The 25,652-nt window shown below is 45.3% G+C and overlaps 1 protein-coding gene across 2 annotated transcripts in view; it reads left to right on the top strand.

The window, feature by feature from the left end:
* Positions 1–25,652, top strand: part of IGF1R (insulin like growth factor 1 receptor) — a 291,645-nt gene that overhangs the window by 30,546 nt on the left and 235,447 nt on the right. For both annotated transcript variants that reach the window (XM_070619913.1, XM_070619922.1), the window contains exon 2: positions 21,870–22,415. In XM_070619913.1, coding sequence (XP_070476014.1) covers positions 21,870–22,415 — 546 coding nt within the window. The remainder of the gene's footprint in view (positions 1–21,869; positions 22,416–25,652) is intronic.

The raw sequence follows: 25,652 nt of genomic DNA, 5'->3' as shown, positions 1-25,652 counted from the left end.
ACTTTGGATGTGTTGACAACCTCAAAAAGTCACAACTTTAAAAAATGGTTCAAATTTGAAAAAAAGACAAAGCAATGATCTCCTAGTGAGGCAGCTTCTGCCCCCAAAATAAAAGCTTCGAAGACGTAAATTCTGTGTTATAAACAACTTGTAATTTTGATCGCTTTCAGTTTTAGCTCCAGCAGCCTCTATGATAGATCTTAAATATGTTTATCACAGCTGGAAAAATGTTTTATTGTCATCCTTGTTTATCATAATATGCCACCTACTCTGGTGGTGTCTTACTGTAACTCTGCTTTCCTGTTTTATGTTTTCTAATGGGGGAGGGGTTTGCAGATGAATGTAAATGATACCTAGAAATTTAAACAGAGAAAAAAAAGCATATTCAGCCAGTGCTGTTTCCAGGTTATAGCTAGACGTCAGCTGGCAGCCTGCAAGCTGTGGTTTATTGAATAATACTTAATACTTAGCACAGCCCTCAGTGAAGATCTTTTTATGGCCTTTTCTGAATGTTTTACAAACATAACTAAAGCCTATCCAGATGAAGGCAGGGAGCTAGCTTTCTTTTTTAAAAGCAGCAAAATTTGGCCATTGGGAAGCTGCAGTTTAGAGAGTAGAAAGAGAACTGTGGTCAAGGGGAGACCCTCTGTGTGCCGGGAGGGCTTGCATGGGGTTCAGCCTTGGTAAATCTAGGCCTGCAATCCACCCAGCATTAATGTTTAGCGACTGATTTGGGGCAAATTATATAGTCCCCCTGAGCTTCGGGATGTTTTGGAAACCTTGTGAGGAGTTGAGCCCCATCCTATTTGCTCCACATATGCATTTATTTCTTCTTCCTCTTCTTATCCTCCAAACTCGAGATGGTCCCTGCATAGATTTTTTCAAAGCTTTGATTTTGCCCCGCCACTCTGCACATAATTGGGTGCCATTTGTTAACATAATATGAAAAGTGCTAATTCATTTTAAGAATATCTTAGGCCAGGTGTAATGAGGAAAGTCAGTTTTATGGGCCCAAATCATATTACAAAGCTAAATGGAAACCAGTTTTAGATTATTTTAATTTATCCATTTCTTTGTCATTCCGTCTGATGTCTACTGGACGATCGGAGTTCACTAGATTGAAAATCTGAAGATTGGTTCCTAGCATTTCAGAATTCCATTTAACTTTTCAGTTGGAGCGTTTGGCTTTTAAGAAGAATGATGCTGTGTTTGAATTCATAGTTAACGTCGCCATGATTTCCAGCACGTGAGTCGGAATGTCGGATGGTGGGCATGTGAGCCCAGCAGTGAGGTGTTGTGTTCTTTAGATCCCCCAGGAATTTCCCCCTGTGGGTTCTTGCTGGGGCTGAAACTTACAAGAGCACAGACCCCAACGTCCTGTTTGAGTTGGTTAGCATGGGGGGTTACAGCGGATCTGGGGCACTGGCTCTGCTGGTTTCCTGCAGTGCTCCGCTCCCGCTCTTCCGTATCCGGCCAGGCATCTCTTCCTCTGACCTACTGTTTGTCTGCCCAGGGCCCAGCACAACCTCTTTCCTGGGCCTCTGGGAGCAGCCCTGATTGGCTCAGACCATGTCTGTATTTGCTGTTGTTTGCCCAGGGTCTCTCTGAGACGCCTTTCGAGAGCTAAGCCCCCAAGTTGTGCCCCCAAATGACTGTTGAAGATGGGAGAAGAGTGTGCAGAAGACCAGCATGCTCCTGGTGTGCAGATCTGGGTCAGGGCTGGCAGCAGGTCCCTTCTCACACACCCCGTGCAGCCTGACCACCAAGTCTTGGGGCTGCAGCCTCTTTGGATGGTGGGGCAGCTATTGGTGCCTAAAAAGACTTTGAACTTTACTTAAAGCAGTGTCAGACAGGAGCAAGGGAGCATGCTTTTTTTCCCCCTATAATTTTAATTGTATACATAACAAAATTTACATATACATAACATACAATATACATGACATAAAATTTGCCATCTTAACCATTTTTAAGTGTAAAGGTCAGTGATATTAAATACATTCACATTTTTGTGCAACTGTCACCACCATCCATCTCTAGAACTCTTTTTATCTTGCAGAACTGAAACTCTGTACCCGTTTAACACTAACTCCCCATTTCTGCCTCCCTCCAGACCCTGGTAACCACCATTCTACCTTCTGTCTCTATGAATTTGATGACTCTAGGAGCCTCGTATAAGTGAGATCAGATACTGTTTGTCTTTTTGTTTCTGGCTTTTTCACCTAGCATAATATTTTCACGGTTCCTCGATATTTTAGCATATATCATAATTTCCTTTTTAAGGCTGAATAATATTCCATTACATGTATAGATTACATTTTGTTTAACCATTCACCCGTCAGTGAACACTTGGGTTACTTCTACCTTTTGGCTATTGTGAATAATGCTGAGATGGATATGGGTGTGCAAATATCTGTGTGAGTCCCTGCTTTCAGTTCTTTTGGGTATATACCCACAAGTGGAGTTGCTGAATTGTATGGTAATTCTATATTTAATTTTTGAGGACCCACGCTACTGTTTTCCAAAGCGGCTGCACCATTTTACATTTCCACTAACAATTTCTCCACATCCCTGTCAACGTTTGTGATTTTGTTTTGTTGTTGGTTGGTTGGCTCATGGTAGCCATCCTAATGGATATGAGGTGGTATCTTATTGTGGTTTTGACTGAGGACACTTTGGAGTTTTAGCAAGTTTCAGTGCAGTATTTGGATTTTTTATGGTCATACATTGATGTAAAACCTGAAGGTTTTGGGAGGACAGGAGAGAGAATGTGAGAATACTAGTTTGCAGCTGATTTTGTATTTGTCATTCATTTGCCAGGTGTGGACCGAGCACCTGTGATTCCTCAGGTCTGTGCTGGGTGGGCCCTTGTGGAAGATAGAAAATAAATGCAATGTGTCCCTGCTGCCCAGGGGCTCAGTCCAGTAGGCAAGTGAGTGTCTAAATTCCAAGGGAGATGAGTGTGGCCAGGGTCCTGTGGCAGAGCAGAGAGTGAAGGGTTGAGTCGGCACGAAGGTGAGTTTTGAAGGCCTGGCTGGCATAGAGAAGATTGGTGTTTCTATAGAAGGAGCTACTGGGAAGCATGTGTGCCTGGTGTCTTAGAGTTTGGGAATCTAAGGTGGCTCCATGGTTGTCCTTGGAGGGGGAATACCAGGAGCTGACACTGGAGGTGTTGGCACGGGTTAGATCCCAAGGGATCTTATAGGCTGTTCTAAGGAGGTTGGGTTTTATCTGGAAGGCACAGGGAGCCTTTGAAGGACTTGAAGTGGAAGAATGGGCACCATCAGATTTGCATTTTAGAAAGGCTGTCTTGGTAGGGTAGGGGGTGAATTATAGAGGATTAGACTGGAGGCCTAGTCCCCAGCTAGGTGCTGTGTGGTAACGAGGGAAGAGATGGTGGTGGCAGCAGCTGGGACTTGGCACAGATGCCACAGAAGTCCCAAAGTTATCATTGTATAACCGTTAAATTCGGACAAAGAAATAAAATTCTTAGAAGTTACTAGCAGTAGAGCTTCGTGTCTCGTTTTGCCTTTGGATTTTAGCTTTGCCATCTCTGGCCTCTGATGGAAGGTGGAAGCCACTTCTCTCTCAGCTGGAAGTAAGCTCCTTGTGCTCGCCGGCCCCTGTCTCGTGGTGTGACTTGAGTGTCTGTGGAGATGGACTACACGATGCTGCTCGGCTGGAGATTTCTGCTTGTGCACCTGCGGCGGGTGCTGTGTGTCTGTGGTTTGCGGCGTGAGACGGAGGCTGTTGGACAGGGTGTTGGGTCCTGGTGGTGGAGAGCTTCTGTGTGCTTGCTTGATGTTTAAAGGAGGACAGGGTGGCTGCCGACCGGGCTTCCCAGAGTGTTCTCTGGCAGGCTAAACGTGGATTCTTGTTTCATGAGTAGACTGCCGGATTCTGAATTGTGGATTCCAGCCCTGGCCCGAGTTCACAGTGACCAGTAGCACAGTGCTCTCACTCCCGTTCACTGCACAGACTGTTACCTGGGTGTGTTACATTGCTTCTGTTTCATGTATGTGCCATTGTGTGGCTGTGGCACGTGTGGGAATGACATGATAACTCTTTTTTGGGGTGTCAAGGCTAACCTCTGCTGGATGTGCTGCGTGTTTTCTAGAAACATCTCGGCAGCTTGAGACCGGGGCTGCTTTTCCACCCTGCCACTAGCTAGTGGGGGAATTTTGTGGAAGTCCTCTAACCTCTCTAGACCTCAGTTTATTCATCTGTAAAATTGTATTATAGATGCTGAAGGCTCAAGAGGTATTATAGATAATTAGTGATCTGTGACTCTAGTTATTTGGAGAAAGGGCCTAGCTTTTATCATACTGTCTGAGAGACCCAGGACCTAAAAAAGAAACCGTGATTAATCTTGGAGGCTCCATTTTAACCCATCGTGCTTCCACTCATCAGCATCTGCATCTGGATGGCCCCTCCCCGGCCTGATGGTTCACCATTTCTTCCCTCCTCTGTGCAGTGGGAGGCGACTTTGCCTTGCCCAGCTGTTAATATCACGTAAGCGGAAGCTCAACCAGTGTTGGCAAAATTAAATCGCTCCGAAAAAAATCAATGTTAGTGAAATTAAGTCACTTGATCTTAAAAGCAGTATGGAATAGCAGTTTTTCATATTCATTGAGCTGTTTCCTCCCTCTAGATATCTTACAGTACTTTGTTTGGTTTTGATGTCATTTTCAAGGAGAAGCAGCTTTGCAGGAGGTTTTTAGACAGCTCAGCTGGGGACTCAGGGGTTTGTCATAGGTTGATTAATCAGAAGGTATTAATCCAAAGTATCGGCCTCTATTTACTCCAGGAGGAAACCTTATATCATTTAAAGATGATTCAGAAAGCACGTTAGGATCTTCCCATACTTGCCTGCCATTATGAGTATCAGTTACCAGGTTCCTGTAGCTCTGCCAGGATGCTGCAGTGGAGAGCAGTGTCGATACCCAACAGACCCTGTTGCACAGAGAGATTCTGTTACCAGTGGTCCAGCTAACATGTGAGTGAGGGCTGGGGGCCGCCTCCGAGGGCATTCCTTGCTCAAGCTCTGTTCTCACCCCCCACGACCACTAGGCTGTGGCAGAGGAGGAGGGTATGGCCCTAGAAACAGAATCACAAATTGTTTGTCTGCTCCTTCGGGTGTGGTTTGGGGCCAAGGAGATGGAGCAAGTAAGGAATGAACTGTGAAGATTTATTGTCATTTTGATGATGATGATTATAAAAAAGACATGCTTCTGGTGAAACACTTAAATGACGGTGAGGAGCAAAAGCACCGAGTCCCCCTACTTTTCTCTCCTCAGGCTCTTCCTCCTTACATCCTCCTTCCCAAAGGTCAGCTTGGCAGATGCTCAGTATGCATCACAAACGTGTCATGTCCTGGGTATTTTTTAAACATAAATGTGCAATTTGTGGTTTTTCAACGTAACATATCTTGGATTTTTTTCCTGTAGCAGAGTGATCTACTTTGTTTGTCAAATGGTTTTGAGTGTACAAATAATACATGAATGTATGCTCCTTGTGAAAATTAAAATGACACAGAATCACAGTGGAGGTGTTAGCTTTAACCACTCCCCTGCCGCCAGAGGTAACCTCTGCTCACGGCTCAGCGTGTTCCCTTCCAAGCATTTCTGGTGTGTGTGTATACACCTGTACAAACCAGGGAGCGCGGGGGTGCCGGGGGTGGGGGTAGGGGGCCGGCAGGTGGGGAGGGCAAGCAGCCACAGAGCAATATGGATAGTTTTTTAAAAAAACATAAATAGGATTCCTGTTGTCCTGAGTCTCTCTTTTTAAAATAACCTTTTCTATTAGAATAGTTTTAGATTTACAGAAAAGTTGCCATGACAGTTCCTATATACTCCTTAACAGCTCCCCCTGTTAACATCCTACATCTCCGTGGTACATTTGCTACAGCTAAGGAACCAGCATTACTACATGACTGTTAAGTAACCACGCTTGACACTATTTGGATTTTACTGGTGTTTTCCCAGTGCTGTTTTTCTGTCCCAGGATTCTGTGTTACATTCATTCTGTGTGTCTCCGCCTCCTCTGGTCTGTGATTGTTTCTCAGACTTCCCTTGTCCTTGGTGACTGACAATTTTGAGGAGCGCTGGTCAGGTTTTATGCAGAGTGTCCCTAAATTTGGGTTTGTCTGATGATTTTCCTACGGTGAGACTGGGATCATGGGTTTTGGGTGGAAAGACCCCAGAGGTGAAGTGCCTTCTCTCATAGCCCATCCAGGGAATGTACTGTCACCACGACTTATCCCTGTGATATTAACCTTGACCATGTGGCTGACATGGCATGCATGGGGCTTCTCTATGGTAAAGGACTTAAAAAAGTCACCTACGTATTGATATCTCTGTTCTTTTTAATTGCTCTGTATTGATCACTGTCAGGAGACCTTGCTTCTTCTTTAAAAGATGGACATTTAGGTTGTTTGCTGGTTTTTATTTTATTCTGTGGAATACTTTCACATTTATCTGTTTGCCCCACCTGTGTGAGAGATGGATGGGTCTCTAGAAGAGGAGTCACTGGGTCAAAGGTTATGGGCATTTGAATTTTTGGACCAATGTGGCTCTCCAAAATGACTGTAAATGTGCCATTTACACTTTGCCCCATGTCCTCACTCAAGCCTGGTGTTACTAGATTTGTAACTTTTTGCTAATCTGATAAATTAAAAATGTTTTAGCTTGCATTCCTCTAACCATGACGAGTGTGTTGACGATGCCCTAGAAACCATAATGTCGATGGAGAACTGGACTCTCCACTAACATTTGATAACCATCCAGTTGGTACCAAGCTCTGATATAAATATAGACAAAATAGGAATCTGTTCTGAAGTAATCAGAGCCTTTAGCTAAAAACTCTCTTTCCTGCAACACCTACCTGAGATGTTTTCCTTGGTCTCAGGCCCCAGCATTTAAAATGGAAAGTACTCAATCCACGTTACCCCGAGTGTGTTGTTTTCCATCTAATACATCAGTGAGAGCTCCTACCTAATGGTATGGGGATTTTAATGGGGACAGGGAGCAGCACATCTTGTCCCGAGTACTAGGGCATCCAGTGTGAGGCAGGCCTGGGTGGGATGCAGGAGTGTTGAGCAGTGTGAGAACCCTGTTTCTTAGTCTCCAGGGTCATTACATTTTGCTAAGGCTTTGTCCCATGTCCCCTGTCTCTTTTCCCCGAGGCATTGACCTAGAGAGCATGGAGGGGCTGGAGAGCATGTGCAGTGTGTTCCCTACCCCTTGGCCTGGGCGGAAGAGCAGGCCCACCCCCCTGCCTCCAGCCCTGCTGCCTGAGCCCGCGTGAGCACTCTTTTCTTACTGTCCCCTGACTTCCTGCCCACAGCTACAGCCGCAGTGCTGTGACCGGGAGACCCGTTAAGCCTCAAAGGCTGGGTCCAGGATGAGCAGAAGGCAGCAGGCTTAGAGGTGATGTTGGCCATGGGCAGGTGAGCGTTGACCTTGCTTGTGAGTGGTGCCACCTGCATGTGGGGGGACAGGATTTACCACCCTGGTGTGGGGGCTTGAGGCTTTCGTTTAGGCTTTTGTCTCCTTTGCAGAGCAAGTTCATTTTAATCCCCTACTTTGAGCTTGGTTCCATGGCAGGTCCTTGAGAAGGCTGGTCCATCTAGCACCTGAGCATGGCTGCTGTCCAGCAGGCCGAGCCTCCAGCTGCAGAATGTGGAGAACACTGAGAACGCGGCCCTCGGTTCTCTGGGGCCCGCAGCTCCCCCAGCGCCCGCACTGACAACAGAGGCCTGCCTTGTTGGAGCGCCACTGAGCTGGGCTGCTTCACCTCCCAGGGGCTTGTTTGTTCCCTGATGGAATGATCATCTGTTTTCTGTGTTTCCCTGCTGTCTAGGGTAGAATTCTTCAAGGCTTCACCAATATTATCCAAAAGAGGGGAAATGAGAGAAACTTTCGATTCTCTCCAAGTGCCTGGGGTGGGGCTGCCCAGCAGCACCTGTCTCGTTTCTGGTTACCATTTGGAAATGTGTCTGTTTTCTAGTACCAAGGAGAGCTTGAATTTATCCTGTTGCACTTAATTGCCACACTTTTATGTATCCAGGCTTTTTTAGCATAATTATTTTTGTCTACACAGTGTACTGTGCTGCTGACTTTTAAGCAGATTAACACAGAATGTGCTGGGATGTATGGGTGCAGGGAAATTGAACTGGAGGATTCTCAGAGGGGTGACCCACTGCATCATTTGTTCATGGGCACCAGTTCCATGCCAGACTCTTGAATCGTCTGCGACAGTCCATCAAGTGGGCATGCCTGTCACTCCTTCACCAATGAGAATGAGCCTGCAGCAGGCTCCAGGAAGCTGGTTGTACTACTGTGTGGCTCTGTGAACATCTGCTACCTTGCTGGAGGGAGTGGTGGTAGCAGCCTGGCTTTCCTGCCATTCGTTAGGGCCTCAGTCTGCAGTGCTCTCCCAGCCCCAGCATCCCTGAGCTCGCTCAGCTGGAGGGCCTGGTTGAGAGGGCATGCAGATGCTGGAGGCTGCATTTGGCTCCTCACATCTCACTGAGTGGTTTGCTTTAAAGGCAAGAGTTGCTCATGTTTGTCAAAGTTCTCTGTATACTTGAGGATGATATTGTGCTTAACCTGAACTTGTAAAGGGAAACACACGAGCTTCTCAACTCTGTGAAAGAACATATAGAGTTTTTGATTGGGTGGTAACTCTCTTAACAGTAAGGCATCTTGGTCTGATCTGAATTTCAGCATCAAATAAAAAATATATGTGCTAAGGTCAAGGGGGCTGACTTCTCTGTGGCTTGCAGAGGAAAGTTTGACCCATTTCTAAGTAGAACTGTTATAAAGAGCAGTATGTGGAAGGAAAACTATTTGAGAGTTGAGATAAAGGTGGGTATGTGATTTCATAGAAACACAGGGAGAAGGATGAGTGGCGGTTGCCTGATAAAGTTGAAATCCTGTTCCAAATTTATGAGCTCCATCTCTGTCCTCCAAGGAAAACATTGAATGTACAGGAAGACTTCTTGTAATTGGAAGAGATTGTGTTTTCTGTCTTTATTTTTTTCCCCATGGTTTGAGAACAAAAACAAGAATTTGACGTTCTGCAGTGGAATTAACTTGTGGCAACAGTATATGCTTTTCAGTGGCATATAAGGTCTGAAACAGTAGCAGTCCTCCCCCATGCAAATCAGTGTCTCACCTCTTTACGTGTGGGTGGAGACATCTCTAAGGCTCTTTCCAGGCTTCCTTTGTTGTCTTTCTGTGAGGGGTCTCCCCTCAGTGCCTCTAAAGAGGCACCCATGACGGTCAGCTGGCTCTCGGGGTGCATGGTGTGTGGGAGAACCCCTCTTCCAGTCCTGTGCGCCTGGCTGCAGCATCCTTGCCAGCCTTACGGTATCTCTAAAGAGGAATTTTTTCTGCTTCAGCATCGTGTGAGGCAATCAAGATTTAAGCCCCAGCTCTGCTCCCTAATAACTGATGATCCCGGGTGGGTCATTTGGTCATTGTGGAGCTTCAGTTTCCTCAGCTGTAAACAGGGCAAATAACATCTCCAAATGGTTATCAGCAGTAAATGAAATCAGGCTTATAAAATCTGTAATGTGCAGCTCCGCAGAAATCTATATTATCTCTCTGGGCAGCCCAGTCTGATTTCAAATAAATCCTACTGTGTGTTCTTATAGGGAACCCAAATCCTTCACCCTGTGGTGGTCCGAGTCCTGTGTTTCCCTCCCCTGTCAGGGTCACAGAGGTCCCTGTGCACCCTCACATGCTTGATTTCTGCAGCCATCCCCCACGGGGTGGATTTTTGTCCCTGCTCCTCCCTGGCTGTCACTTGGATGTTCTCCCATTTACTCTCGTCTCTTTTAAGTATGGAGACAGAAACCCAGTTTTGGGACCTCTCCTCTGGCTCTTTACTAAGTCTTCCTTAGTACTTAGAACTTAGTCTAAGACAGCCTGACTTTTTTTTTTTGGCAGCCACAACGCCCCATCATCACATACAGAAATTATATCCAATTAAATCTCCTAAGTCTTTTCACACCGCCTACATTTGTGCATTTCTTTTTTTGCACCCAAGTGTCCAAATAACATTATTTCCTCTCTATTGCAATTCCAATCTGTTGATCTTTTTAGCTCTTGACTCTGTCATCCGATGTATTTTCCATCTCTCCTGGAAACTTGTCATCCTTGTATTAGATAAATGTTTTATCTGTGCTGTAGTTCAAGCAGTTGATAAAAATGTTGAAACATATAGGACTCAGAAAGAGCCCTGTGGCCTTCCACTAGAGACCTTCCTTGGGCCATTCATTAATCAGCACATTGGAGAGTGAATTGCACATTTACCAAGCTATTTAAATGCAGTTCATATTGCTTCACCTCATCAACAAGATATGATGAGATTTTAACAAGGCACTGTAGACAAAGTCTAGTGTCCCCACAATCTACCCATTTGAATAATCCTTATGCCAAGAAGAAAAACATCCAAAAATCTTAAGTCACTGTGGTTTATGATAGTTTATGGTTTATGACCCATGGCTTCACTTTGCAGCAGCATTTTTCTTTTATTTCTGCCTTGGGTTGATAATACTGCTAGAACACAGTGAGGAAATATTTCTACCAGGTAACCTGGGTGTTGGGCTGTTATCTGGAGCAGAGCAGGAGCGAACTTCTTGGGAGAAGGGTGCTTAGATGATCCTTTTGGGGAGTGAAGGCATGGAAGGGTGTTGATTTTGGACATCCTTTCCTGGCAGGATGCTGGGAGTGGCTTCCAAGGGGCTGCCATCTAGCCTCCCATGACGTAGATGGAGAAATCTCAAATGCACAAGGTACCAGAACTTGGTTAAAAAAAAAAAATCACAGCATGCCCAGTGAAGGAATCAGGGGTGTGATTGGCCTGCGGATGCTCAGATGAGCACAAAGTGGAAAAAATACCCCTCCTTTTGGGGAGAGGTGAATCTGGAGGTGTTAGAGCAGAATAATAAATGCAGAGGTTGTAGAAGATAGAAAGGCCTTTGCAAGAATGGGAGTGATGACTTAGGGAAACCAGGAGCTTGGGGGACAGGCTGGAGCATGATCCACCTTCTTGTGCTTTCTCCCTCACATTTTATAAGGCGAGAGCTGGGTGGAGGTACAGATGTGTCTGGCTGTAAGAAACGATCAAAGCTAGAAAATCAATGAAATGAGGTGAGAATTCTGCCCTTAAATCATATCAGTCGGTGAGGTTCAGCCACAATCTACTTGGCAGAGGTGGTGGGTTGTGTGTGGGGTTTTAGCTTCTACCCACTGCAAATGGAGGAGTGTGCAGGTGCCCACCGGTCTGACCACTTACACTTGCCTCGGGTGCTCAGAGCCCATTTCCCTGGGTGTCTGTGCAGGACCCTTGCTGAGGGCCCCCTGCTTGTGCCCTGAGGTGCATGCCTGGCCTGGTGGCATTTCTCAATGCCCAGCGCATCTGTGGCAGAGGTGTGCCTGAACCTGCTTTCCCTTCCGCTGGGCTCTCCTTGGTGCTTGGTGGAGGACGGGTTGCGTGGTGTGTCTCCAGCTGTCCATTTACACTTAGGTGACTCATGTGAGGGGCAGAATCAAATGCAGCTAAAGCTTTTCCCTATACTTTTTAGGAAAAAAACTTGTAGTAAAATATACGTAAGACAAAATTTACCATCTTAACCATTTTTTGTTTACAGTCATGTTAAGTACACTCATACTGTTGTGTAACCAATTTCTAGACCTCTCTTCATCTTGAGAAACGTAAACTCTGTACTCATTAAACAACTCCCTGTTGTCCCTCCACCTCCACCTCTTACCCTGCAACCACCATCCTACTTTCTGTCTCTATGAATGTGACTACTCTAGGACCTCATGTAAGTGGAACCATACAGTATTTGCCTTTTTGTGTCTGACTTATTTCACTTAGCATGATGTCCTCAAGGTTCATCTATGTTATAGCACGTGTCAGAATTTCCTTGCTTTTTAAGGCTCAATCATATTGCATTGTATGGATATACTACATTTTGCTTATCCATTCATCTGTTGATGGACACTTGGGTTGTTTTCACCTTTTAGCTGTTGGGAATAATGCTACTGTGTACATGGTGTACAATCCCCTATACTTTTGTTTGGTTACTGACCACTGCCAGGATGATCATTCCCAAACTCCATATTTTTATGATATTCACACCCCAGACGCCATGGTGGTTGTGCCTTTCCCTAGCTATGTGAGTGCTGAGGCTCTGCTTGCAGCTGGGGTTTTTCCCTTGGCTTTCTTAGTGCTTTCTGTTCCAGACCTCCCTTTGCCCTTCTCTGGCATTGCCTTGTCCTGCTATCCCTCAGACCTCTCTGTCCCCTTTCTTCTCCACTGCTTAAACCCCTGCTTTCCTGGGGCCGCTCCATGTGGTCTCTACTGATGTCAGCAGCCCACTGGCTGAGCATACCCCTGTGTTGGAGTTCCTGCTTATGTAGCTTTCCGTTAGTGCTTGCTGGTTGTGGATTACTCCTTCTTTGGGCTTCTGAGGTCAGCATCCTGTCCTGGTTTATATGATGATTCTCTGTAGTAGGTAAGAGATGACTCATTTGCATCCAGCAGGGGCATTGTCTTTATCTGAGTGTGTACCAAGCCCACGGTGCTGACTCTATGTTAGGGTCGCTGCAGGTAAGTCTGGGGGTCAGCCCTGGGAGACGTGGGGTGGGATGGCTTTTGGGCCCATCAGGACTGGCTGCTCCATGAAGGCAGGCGTGTGTTGGTTTTGTTCACCGCTCACTTCCCAGCACCTGGAAAGTATGTATTAGCACGTGGTAGATGTTTTATAGTATTTGTTGGAAGAATGAATAAATTTGGTGCCAAACCCACATCTGAATCATGAGGAAACTGAGGCATAGAGCAAGGAAGTGACCAACCTCAGGCCAGTGGTGGGTAGTTGGTGATGGGACCAAGAGTTATTTGGTCCCTTAGGACTAGCCCAGTGCCGCTCTCCTCTAGCAAAGCCTCTGATCAGATAAAAAGCCGCAGCAGTTCAAGGGGCTGATCTTTAACACCACATCCGTGAAGAGTCACGGATTTCTACACTGATTATCAACTTGTTTAGATAACTGCCTAGTTGAAAGGGTACCAGTCACTTAAGGACACCGGAGCATTGTAGTGCAAAGTAAAATACTTCTGAAATGAGGGTGTGAACTCTCACTAGAATGATATAACATGTTCTACAAAACAAAGCCAGTGAGATAAGATGGGGGCCACAGGGCCGACTTTTATTTGGAAGGTTAGCCTGGTTCTGAGCAGAAAATCCAAAATCATGAGAGAAGGGAAAAGAAGGCAGAAGGATCACATGATTTCCAGGTCAGGCTGCAGCATGCTTGCCTGATCTTGGCTTCACCCCGCACCTCCCCCAGTGTCTAGGGCCCCATAGCACCATCCACTGGCTGCCAGATTTGCCCTTTGGAGGTTTAGTGGGGTCTGTCCTGCACTGTGGCGGTCTGTCCTGCACTGTGGCATGCCTGGGTGATGATGAGGATGCTAACCCCCCCTCCTCCTGGAAAGGCCTGGTAGTGAGGCTCCCACAGGGCCCAGGGGGTGGAGGTCTGGTGGGTGGTAATGGGTAGGTATAACCAAGAGAATCTAGTTCCTGTGTGCTGCTTCATCAGAAAGGCAACCTACCATCGGAACTGGGAATAATTGGAAAGGACTCTGGGCTCTTATAAGGGCACTTTTAGAATACAGAGACTTAGAAAGAATATTGGACTTCGAATGCTTTAAGATCAGAAAGGAATTTGGAGAAACTGTCAGAGTGGATAAAGTTGTTTTTGTGAAGACCCGGGAAAACAGTTGTTGCTCCTCTGTTGAAGCAAATACAGCTTTATTCTGCACCAATCTGTCTGACTCCAGATGCTTTATGTGATGGGGACACTGGGGCTTGTGTTCCCTCCAGTCTTTGAATTAATTCCCGGTAAAGTTTCCATTTCTTCATTGGCGAGGCAGGATGTAAACATTTCACTCGGCTTTGTAAGTTCTTTGCCACATTGTAGCGCTCTGTTTGAATGTTCTGAGCCTTCAGGACTGCATATTATGTGGCATGGGTTTTTAGAGTATGTTTATATGTATGACAGAGATTGCTCTTATGTGGGGCACTGAAGAACAATTTGCACATTACAATTACACTTAATTTTTAATTTTTGTTCCGAAGGTCACTGGTGTAATGCAATCCTTTACATTCTTATGATTGCCTTTAGTTATTGAATGCGTCAGGTGGCCGGGACTGCTGTCTGTGTAAAATATAAATATACATATGCAATGTAAACACGTTCTCATTGACACATGAAGATAAAAGACTTAACATGAATTGTGTCTGTTTACACTTACACAGAAAATTCTGCTATAACAAATTCTGGAATATCAGTAGTGTTTGTTATCACAACATTGTCTTTTTTCCCCCATCTCTGATTTTTTCGCTTAGCTCCAGTCTACTGAGAAGGAGTGGGTGGAAAGAAACCCACACCACTCCTTTCCTGAGCACATGGAGGGTGGTTGGGACTTCAGAGAAGGGGCTGTAGATTCAGCAGCTGCGGGTGGATCGTGGGGTACAAGGAACACACCATCACCACCCCATTTTCCTTCTGCTTCTCTGTGCTTCATGCATAGTTTCTATGGGTTGCTTGGGAATTTTCTGGTAGAATGAAGATCAAATTAAGAAATACAGGGGCAGTCTTTATCTGTGCCACACTGCAAGTGTGGGTGGATAGGGAGGGTAGTAATAGGCGAGAAAGGTTAAGAGATTATTCGCTAGGGCAGTGGTTCTCAGAGGGTGGTGCCCAGACCAGAAGAATTAGCATCACCCTGGGCACTTTTAGAAATGCAAATTCTCAGGCCCCTATGCTCTGTGATTTAACAAGCCCCCCTCCAGGTAGTTGTGATGCCTGCTCAGGATTTTGAGGACTGTCCTTCTATCTGCAAAATGAGGTTGACCTCTTGGGGCTAGCCCCATGGCCAAGTGGTTAAGTTCGTGCACTCCGCTGTAGGTGGCCCAGTGTTTCATTGGTTTGAATCCTGGGTGTGGACATGGCACTGCTCATCAAACCACGCTGAGGCAGCGTCCCACGTGCCACAACTAGAAGGACCCACAACGAAGAATATACAACTATGTACTGGGGGGCTTTGGGGAGAAAAAGGAAAAAATAAAATCTTTAAAAAAAAATGAGGTTGACCTCCTAAGCATTCGTTTCAGCCTGTTTTAAGGCGTCTGCTCTGCTGTTCTCTGTTCTTCTCCCTGCCACACAAGCTGTACCCCTCCGGTTCCCCTGCACTGTCACCAGCGACCTTCAGATGTGTGCCCCTCCCTCTGACCGGAGCACCCCACCCCTCGCCTTTCCTGGCAAGACCCTGCTCATGTTTCAAACCGTCCTCTGGGATCCCTTCCTCCGAGATCCCCTCTTCTGAGAAGGCTTCCTGGCCTCCTCAGAGATGGGGAGTCGTCGGCACCCTTCTTTGTGGTCCCTTTTCTTTAGGGAAATGGATTAAAAGCTATTAAAACTTTTATCTAATTTAATTTGCCACTGGCCGGAGAGGTAGTTGCTTTGTCTCCTTGCACAAAATTCAGTTACACATGAATCCTCTCCTAATGTCTTAAATCAGTGTGACTTTCACAGGGACAGGCTTTAGAGAGTTTTCACAGTACTAAGTTATTGGTTCCAAAGAATTCATTTTAAAGAAAGTAAAGAACTCTTAGCGCGGCTGAGACAAAAAGGTTTTATGTTGGATTTTACCAGCAGAACCGAAGATGACAGCTGGTTCACTAACATCTTTTACCTTCGTTATTTGCCTGTAGACCTGTAGTAACATGACACTGATGTGCTTTCCGGATGTCTTTTATTTCCAACTCCAAGCTAAGACTGTCCCATATTTTTAAAGAAGAGTTGATCAAAGTTGAAAACATTTTAATTAGGTAACTACCTCTGATACTCTTTAATGCAATTGGTATCGGAAGAATAATCAGTGATTTTGCTTATTTTCCCTTTTGTTGTGTGTTAGTCATATTTAGATTGTAGTGACAAAGTGGATGCCTGTTTTTATTAATGTTTCTGTAGTAGCCTGACCTAAATTGTTACTGTCGACAGAAACACAAAAGCACTTGTCTGATCCTTTTGACAGATTCTATAGGTATTAATAGCCCATTTTGCAGGTAGAGAAAATGAGGCTTAGAGACCCCCTGAGGGCAGGACCTGATAAATGGCACTCCGGACTTGACTTGAGTCATCCCATTTTTCTTTTTCTAGGACCCCAGATTGTGTTTAATGTAGAGCATATAATAAAGCTATAATTGAATTTCTTGTATAGATCTTCCAGATACTTGGATATGCAGCTTTCGGGGGTTTTCTCAGCCAAATGCTTTTCATTAGCCCTTCTCTTATTAGCAGTTCTGGGGGATTTGTTTTCCAAATATGTATGGTTTGTTTGCGCCATTCACTTAAGTCCCGAGAACACAAATTCTTCCTTTTGATGTTTTAAAAATACCTAGGAATTTTGAGGGCATAGTATTTCTTTCAACTAAAAGACTTTATTTAAAATGGTGTCTTTGGGGAAGTGAATTCTACCCCCAGGCCCTCGCTTGCGGCCTGCCTGCCCTCCCTCGGAGCTAGCCTGGCTTGGGTATCGGGCCACCACTGCCCTTCCATCTCCTTCGTTCCCCTTGCCCCCTGCTCCCTGCACTGGATGTCCTCCATGTGTTTGGGGTCTCCTGTCCCTGATCCCTGGCTTTGGGCCTGCTGCCCAGGCCCATTGGCCCTCCCTTCCAGCTGTGTTCTTTCCTTCTGCTTCCTCCTTGCCTTCATTTTGTCCATGAACTTCGATTATTCTTTATGGACCAGCCTGAGATCTCATGTTCCTAAATTTTTCAAGTTTTTTGGATATCTCTTGCTTTGAAAAGGGCGAAATGGTGTTTTACAAATTCCTTTTCATCATCAATGAGTAGTAGCAAGGGTGTGTCTCTCTGCACGCTGTGTGGAGTATTTACTCCCTCTATGCCTATATTATTTTATAGCACAAGTGAAGCATGTTATATTCCCTTTCCTGTTTGTGGCTTGTGCCTTTTGAACACTGTGCTATCATTCACGGTCCAGCTGTGTTTTCCTTGTTCTGTTCTTATCACAAAATACCCCAAAGACCGACAGTGTCACTCATGGAATCCAGAACAGCTGGTGGCTGGGTCCTGCCTTGCACTTTGTGGCTTGGACTTGTCTTCTCTTTAGGAATAAGTGGGTAGTTTCTTTCTACTTTTTTTCTTTTCTTCTATAAATGGGAAAAAAGTGTCCAGTATGGAGGCTGCTCTTTCATGTGAAGGGACTGTTCATTCTGGCTCTCTAGTGTGGCTTCTGTTAACATGGTGGTCTACACTGGCTACAGAGGCAGAGTGAAGCCGAATCTTCCCTAGTGTCTGTGTTTTGATCACAATATAAAAATTTAGCAAACTTTGGTTATGAGTCTTCCTGCCTTTTCACTAGATACTGAATTTTCTGGTCTATTGGAAATGGTAGCAAATAAATTGAAGCCTAACACGTTATAATATAATTGAATACATGTTGAATGCATTGATAGAATCCATTCAAGTACTCCTCCATAAACACTTCTGTTTATTACTTAAGAACAAACTATGCTTAATTTGTAACGGTGTAGAAGGAATAAGAAGTTTTCGGCTGGGCATAGGAAAAAAGCAAAATAGTACAGAAGAAAAAGCCTTTCACATTGAGTCATTGGCCTGAAGGGGAGTGGTATTTCTTGATTTTGAGAATATTCTGGTGGCAAATATCTGATAGAGACCTTGCTGTATCCATTGCACCTCAGGCTTACTTAGCTCAAGAGTAGAAACCAAGGTCCTAGGCTCCCCATGGCCCGCAGACAGGCAGCACATGTTTACTGGAGCTGCTGTGAGCCTGGACATTTAGGCGTGGAGGACCTGGCAGAAAATTCAGTGCAGCCACTGCCCTCCAGACACGGGCCTTCAGTGGGGTCGTAGATAGCGATCACTCAGATAAATGCATCCTTTCTGGTACTGGCACTTTTCAGACATGAAAAGTGCTATGAAAACAGTGAAACAGAGAAATGAGGGGAGGGAGGGAGTTGGGGCAAAGCTCTGAGGAGGCGACATTTGAATGGAGACCTGAATGACAAGAATGGGCCAAGCATTCCAGACAGCAGGGGATGAGGAAGGATGAGAAGTGTGATGGCCAGCATGTGCTCAACAAGAATACACTAGAAGATGAAGTAGAAGCAGACAGGAATGAGTTTCTGTAGAGTCTTATGGGCACACTGCTGTGTCGAGAATGGACTTGTGGGCAGAGGCTGGATCATGGGGAGCGTGTTCCTGTGGTCCAGGCTGGAGATGACGATGCCTCAGATCCAAGTTAGAGCAGTGGAGACAGACAGAAGTGCTGAAATCCATTCGTTCTACGTGTATCAGTTATGATGTGTATCCTGCACACCAAGTTCTGTTTGAGGCACTGGGGATGTAATCGTGGACTAAATAGAAAATAATTCCATGTCCTCCTGGAGCTGACATTGTGGCGCAAGTGATCAGAATGAGAGAGGGTGAGAAGAAAGGCCAGAGTAGGGAATGAATGGGGTGAGAGAGGAACAGAGAGCTGAAGAAAATTATGGGAAGAGCACCCAAGAGTCCCACAGGCTTGCCAACTGGAACCAAGAGGACTCTCTTTTTCAGGTTTATTGAGATATAATTTGACAGTAACATATGTAAGTTTAAGGTGTACAGTGTGATGATTAGATACATGTATACATTACAAAGTGATTACCACAATCAAGTTCATATACTCATGCTCATCCCCTCACATAATTACCATTTGTGTGTGTGTGTGGCGATAACATTTAAGATGTACTCTCTTAACAACTTTCAAGTATATAATACAGTATTGTTAATTATTGACACCAAGCTATGCATCAGATCCCCAGATCTTATTCATCTTAAAGCTAAGAGTTTGTATCCTTGAGCAGCATCTCCCCATTTCCTCCACCCCCCATCCCCTGGCAACCACCATTCTACTCTATTTCTATGAGTTTGGTGTTTTTAGATTCCACATATTAGTGAGAACATACAGTATTTGTCTTTCTCTGTCTGACATTTCAATTAGCATAATGCCCAAGAAGATTTGTTGCTGGACTGGATATGTGTGGTGTGAGGGAGAGAAGAATCAGGAATGACTCTGATTTTTGACTTGGGCAATTCAGAGAATGGGAGTGTCATTGGGCAAGATATGGAAGCTTGGGAGGCAGGTTTTGGCAGGGGGAGGAAGTGAGTTATTAGACACCTAAATGGAGGCGTGGAGTAGGCAGATGAATATACAACTCCAGAGCCCAGAAGACTCTGGGCCAATGACATGCATTTGAGGATCACCCAGTGTATGGGTGGCACAGGAAGCCAGTTGTCTGTGTGAGATGACAGAGGGAGAGGGGGAGGCTGAGGACAGAGGCCAACATTTGGAGGTCAGGCAGAAGAGGAACGGTGGTCAGTGGGCGTCTGGAATCAGAGGAGCCTAGAGGAGGAGGCAATGTCCAATGACTCCAAAAAGGTCAAATAAAATGAGGACAGGGAACTGTCGTTGGCTGTGATAGTGTCTTTGGGGGCTTTGCCAAGAGCTCTTCAGTATCACGATTGGGGCAGAATCTTAGTTGGAATGGGGTGAAGGTAACCAGTTGGATGCTGAGAGCTGGGACTATCCAAAAACTGTGTTAAGTTTTGCTTTGAAGGCGCCAGCGTCTTTGATACGTGACCTGATATGAATGACTTGACTTCTCCAAATTTATTTCCTTGCCTTCAAAGTGGTGATGATGTTACATAGTGTGAAGTATTGTTAAGAGCCTCACATGAGCTGAAACAAAATGATGCATCTGTAGCTTCTAGCACAGCCTCTGTCTGGTCATGGGTGTTCTCAGAGTGCTGGTTTCTCCCATTCCCCTCTCTGTCTTAGAGGCTTCATTTTCTCATCCGTCAAAGGAGGGAATAGGATCAAAAGAAATTTCAAATTCTAGGTTCTCAAGCTTTGCCTGTTCCTTAGCCCTTGGATCCCCTCATTCCCCTGTTCCCCTACTGTCTTGGTCCAGTTCCCATCCATGGCTTTAACCCCTGTTGAGCTTCTCTTCCCTTTTCCCTTGTCTACTCCACTTTAATTCTGTCTTGCACTTGACCATCAGATTAATGCTCCAAAAAAGGCCTTGCTTGGGCTTCTCTCTCACTCAAGAGTCTTGAGAGGGGCCTCATTCCTGAGATGAAGGTTCTTATCCCCACCTCGGATCCTTTATGACCTGGGCTCTCCCAAATTCATCTCCTCTGCTCTTCTCTGCATCCTGGACCATCAAATTTGCTGTCCCTTGAATATATCTTGTTCTGCCTTTTCTCTGACCTCTGGAATGTTATATCCAGTTTTAAATCCCTCCCATCCTTCAGGAGCCAGTGCATGTGCAGAGCTCCCCTCAGCCTTGCAGTAGAAAGGACCCTCTCTCTGAAGGAGGCTCCGAGGCTACTGCGTCTCTCCTGCGTAGTTCAGTTCACATCTGGAGTGGACTTAGAGTATGCACACCCCTGACCGCCTCCTGCCTCGTATGACAGTTGTTCATCACAGGTCTTAGCTCCTGGCCTTCACCGTGAGCCTCTGCAGAGGGCAGGGCACTGCTTCTCTGAATCTCTTGCATTGTCGTACGTTTTGGGCGCTTCACAAATTAATACATTTCATCAATCAGAAAACTTCACTGTGTCTGAGAAGCTTTAATGAAAGTTTTGGGGATTATTAAGTTCTAAGAAAGGGCGTTAACCAAGGGGTTTTTTTTGCGTGCGTACCTAGAATTTTAAAAATAAAACATTTTCCAGTATTGAGGCTATTTTATCAAAAGGCTTTAAAATCTGCAAATGCCTGGCCTAGCAATTCTACTTCTAGGGATTTATCCTAAGAAAACAATCGTGGATATCTGCCAAGAATGTTCATTGGACTGTTGTTTATGATGTGAAAAACTGGAGATAACCTAAATATCCAACAATAGGGGATTGTTTTAAAAAAATAAAAGAACTCATGGTGCATATTCGTACCCTAGAATTACTATCTCCTTCTTAAAATGATAATGTAGAAGGATATTTATTGGCTTGGTAAAATGTTCATATTAAGTGAAGGCAGTATGTTTGAAAATGTTATCTTATTATCTGATTTCCTTTACCTTAAATTATTTCTAAAGAGAACATAGGCATAGGTGGTGTGAACAGTGATTGTCTTTGGATGTTGAGATCATCGACGATTTTTACTCTCTTTTTGCCATCTATTACCTAACCTTTCTACGGGAAGCATACTTTCTTGATTAATGAAACACTTTATTAAAGTTGGAATTGTATAACCTCTTTTATTCATATAAATCACATGCTCTGATATTCCTGTTAAGTTACCCTTTATTAGCTATTCTCATGCAGTGCTGGAGAGAACACAAGGCCACCTGGTCCACGTGAGATGATAGCAGGAAGCACAGAAGGAGTGTGCTTCTGTGGGTCCCTATTTTCCAGGTCATGGTGACTGCTCTCCAGTGTAGACTTTGTTGCTTGGTGTCCTTGAGGCTGGAGGTGGTAGGGATTTGTTGCGCCTTGGCTGCTGAGCTGTTTGTTCAGGTGTTGGGCACTGGCGCTCTGCAGAGGGATGGGAAGTGTGCAGCCTGGCAGCTGCGGAGGCATCTGCCTTGCAGCCCTGACTCTCGCATGTGCTTCTCTGTGACCCTAGGTTCTAAGCTGTGGTTTGCACGTTAGTAGGATGGGTTAGTAGGATAGGTTTCCTGAAAACTGATTATATTGTGGGTTTGAAACTAGTTTTCAAAATGATTTCCTTTTAACTGAGAATGTCCCCCCTTGCCCTCTTGTCTCCCTCCAGTCTGCGGGCCGGGCATCGACATCCGCAACGACTACCAGCAGCTGAAGCGCCTGGAGAACTGCACGGTGATCGAGGGCTACCTCCACATCCTGCTCATCTCCAAAGCAGAGGACTACCGCAGCTACCGCTTCCCCAAGCTCACGGTCATCACTGAATACTTGCTGCTGTTCCGCGTGGCCGGCCTCGAGAGCCTTGGTGACCTCTTCCCGAACCTCACGGTCATCCGCGGCTGGAAACTCTTCTACAACTACGCCCTGGTCATCTTCGAGATGACCAATCTCAAAGATATTGGGCTTTACAACCTGAGGAACATCACTCGGGGGGCCATCAGGATTGAGAAAAATGCTGACCTTTGTTACCTCTCCACGGTGGACTGGTCCCTGATCCTGGATGCAGTGTCCAATAACTACATCGTGGGAAACAAACCCCCAAAAGAATGCGGGGACCTGTGTCCAGGGACAATGGAGGAGAAGCCATTGTGCGAGAAGACCACCATCAACAACGAGTACAACTACCGCTGCTGGACTACAAATCGCTGCCAGAAAAGTAAGAATGCTGCTGCCTGTGGCTTTCCTCCTGCTTCTCTCTCTCCCTTCCTTCTCTCCCTTGCCCTTCCTCCTCCTCTGAATGTGTGCGTTCTGTTGGGAGGGTGTGGTTATATTGCATTTAGGAGGTGGCTCCCCTGCCGTGTGGAAGTGGGGTCTTGGTTGGCTTTCTTTTGCATCTGAAAACTCACTGAATGCAGGATGGTGGCATGGCTGGAGGCCATCATGGCTGCTGTCAAGACCATTCTGATCACATACTAGAAATAATCCACCACACTTCTGGGCTGGAACCTTGCTGACCTTCAGCTTTGAATTTCTGATGAGGAAGGTGACCTGGTGGGCTTGGAAGTGCCTGAGCCCTGGCAACTGGGGGCTGCTTGTGTATCAACTCTTTCATCCTTTGTGTGAAAGGATATTTTTTGGTACAGCAGGACTTCCTTCACGTGAATACACTTGAAATATGGTTGAATAAAGGAACTATAAAGAGCTAACTTTCATCCTGTGATCCCCCCATCCTTGGTCCTTAACTATGTTGCTACAATGCTTAGATGTCCTAGTTTATGATGGAGCACCTAGCCAAGGTGGGAGAGCCCTGGACCAGTTTCCAGGAGTCCCAGCTTTAGGCTCTACTTGCAAGTAGCTGTGTAGCACAGTGTGTTTGTATACCCCAGGCTTCCTTTTCTTTTTTCCTACCTCTTTCCTGAAGAGTTGTGCATATCTTATGAAATCACTTAGTGAAAGCACTTTGAAATATATTCACTGCTCTTGGGGGTCAGATGGTGGTATTTTGAAACTTCTCATTTATTTATCTGCAATATACTTATTTTCCCTTAAGTATAACCAAACTCTTGCCTTATTGTGATCAATACCTTGAGAGAGCCAGGTTGTTTCATATTAAAATGTGACTCTGGACCTTTGCCTTACTGCTTTTAGCAATGTTTAGGTATATTGGCCAGGAAGGTTCCCTTCACTGGTTGGAAGTCAGTGTGGTGGCTATAAATAGCTATAATTTAATGGTTGGCCCAGTGAAAGACCTAAGGAGCCCATGTACTCTAGCTAGTCATGAAGAGCCAAGAAATCCCAAATTGGTAGGCTTGCCAAAACCATGAAGTGTGTAAAGTAAACAAATCAAAGGCCAGACCCCACAGGTAGCTGTTGTTTCAATTCCTCTCCAGCCAGGGCTGAAGCAGGAAAAGGATGCTGTCTTTGACCCAGCACATACTTTCATGCTCTGTATCATTCTATCAGTGTGTATGTGGACATTTGATTAGAAAGGGAAGGGTCCCATTGTCTATAGCCAGGACTTTAAAGAGCTGAGAATGCCATCAGGCCACTCGAAGAATCCCCGTTGGCTAGGGTTGGAGGAAGGTACTGTGCTAAAGTCACATTTGTGATTGATGCCAACTGTGCCCTGTCCTTAGGTTAGCCATTGGTTTGAGAAAACAGCAATATATTTTTAAGTAGTCTTGGCATTTTAAGATTTTATTTTAAAAGAAAAAGGCATCATCAGTTGAGACCTCATGATATAGCAGAAGGACATTGGGTGACCTTGAACGAGCCAGCCCTTCTGGGTGGTAGTTGGGCATCTTTAGAATATTCCTTAGGGCAATCTCACATTATTCCTTAGTGGTGATCAAACACGTGTGCAAAAATGTTTTGAAAATTCCTAAGCTCTGTACAAAAGGGAGGTGCTATTTAAAAAGTCATTGGGTGGGCCCTGGTTCAGTGATTCAGTCGATATTTACTTTGGTCTCACTGTGCATTTTTGGCTCTTTCTGACCAGCTGCTGTTGAAGAAGCCTGGAGCAGGGGCGAGGCCTGAGTTCTGGGTCTAAGTCTAGTAGCCATGACTGGAAACAAGCAAATAACTTAAATTGCCAGGCCCTCGGTTTGTTCATATGCAAAATGGGATAGATCCTGCTTTCCTCATAGGGCTGTTGGAAGATTAAAAGGAGAAAGAGGTCAAGCATCCTGAAAAGGAACGGGGGTCAGGAATTGGGCCCTCGTGCTGGTGCTGGTACGGCTGATGCTGACAGGCCGGTTGGCTGGACACCCCACCCGCTTCCCAAGGCCACACCCTGCGGCCTTCTCCTCTGCCATTGTCTCAGTCCTGCTGATGTTTTTCTGGGATTTTTACATTGGAGTATTTATTTAAAATTAATAACAGCATTCAGGGAAACTGTCTTTCCGTCACCTTGTCCTGAAAACTCAAGCATAGACAGCTTTCTTGGAGATTTTTTAGTTGAATTCGAACTCTTTCCCTTGCCATAGATTCCCTTCAGGCCTGCACTGTCCAGTGTGGTAGCCTCTAGCCGCATGTGGCTTATTGAGAACTTGAACTGTGGCCAGTTCAAATTGACATTTGCTCTCATTGTAAAATACACACTGGATTCCAAAGCTGTGGTATGGGGAAAAGAAAAGATATCTCCTTAATATTTTGGGTATCGATTACATATTGAAATTATAATATTTTGGACATATTAGATTAATTCAAATGTTACTAAACTGAATTTCACCTATTTCTTTTTACTTTTTAGTGTGGCCACTAGAAAATTTGAAGTTATAGATGTGGCTCGCAGCTTACTTTTATTGGAAATTGCTGCTTTAGAGCATTCCTTCTAAGGCCCTGGGTTTGTCCCCACATCACCTCTCTGTCTGAGCACCGCGGTGCCGTGATATTCCTACACGTCTCCAGCCAGGTCGCTTAGGAATCATTCAGGGAGCCAGGTGAAGGGCGTGGAGTCCGGACAGAATGTCTCCCTTGAGGTCAACATAAGCATTAAGGTGGCCATTTAAAAAGATTAAGCATAAAGAAATTCCATTCAGTTATTCTCCACAGGGCTGGCTACAGAAGTAGGGAGAACGTCTGGAGAGAGACATCAAGAGCGTGTGGGAAATTTTTGACACAACGGAGAAACACTCAATTATGTAGTGCTGATATGCAGTTTTTACTTGACGCTCTTCTTTAAACTTTCTCTTTTATATCATGACTCTGCAGTGGCAGGCAGCTTCATAGATAGCCCCATTAAGGAAATTACTACTGATGTGAAGGGGGTTTTATGCAGGCTTGAGTTATTCCTAAAAAAGTGATTGACCCTTAAAATAATTGTGTGTGGCTTTTTCCTTTCGGTAAAAATATAACTGGTGCCCACAGACCTTTGGCACTCTTGATTCCTCCTCCCTTGCCTCCTGACATCACTTCTGATTCTCCTCCCACCTCTGCAGCTGTTTCTTTTCCA

The sequence above is a fragment of the Equus przewalskii genome, chromosome 1 (genome assembly GCF_037783145.1).
Source record: "Equus przewalskii isolate Varuska chromosome 1, EquPr2, whole genome shotgun sequence".
Taxonomy (NCBI): domain Eukaryota; kingdom Metazoa; phylum Chordata; class Mammalia; order Perissodactyla; family Equidae; genus Equus; species Equus przewalskii.
This window is presented reverse-complemented; position numbering and strand designations above follow the sequence as displayed.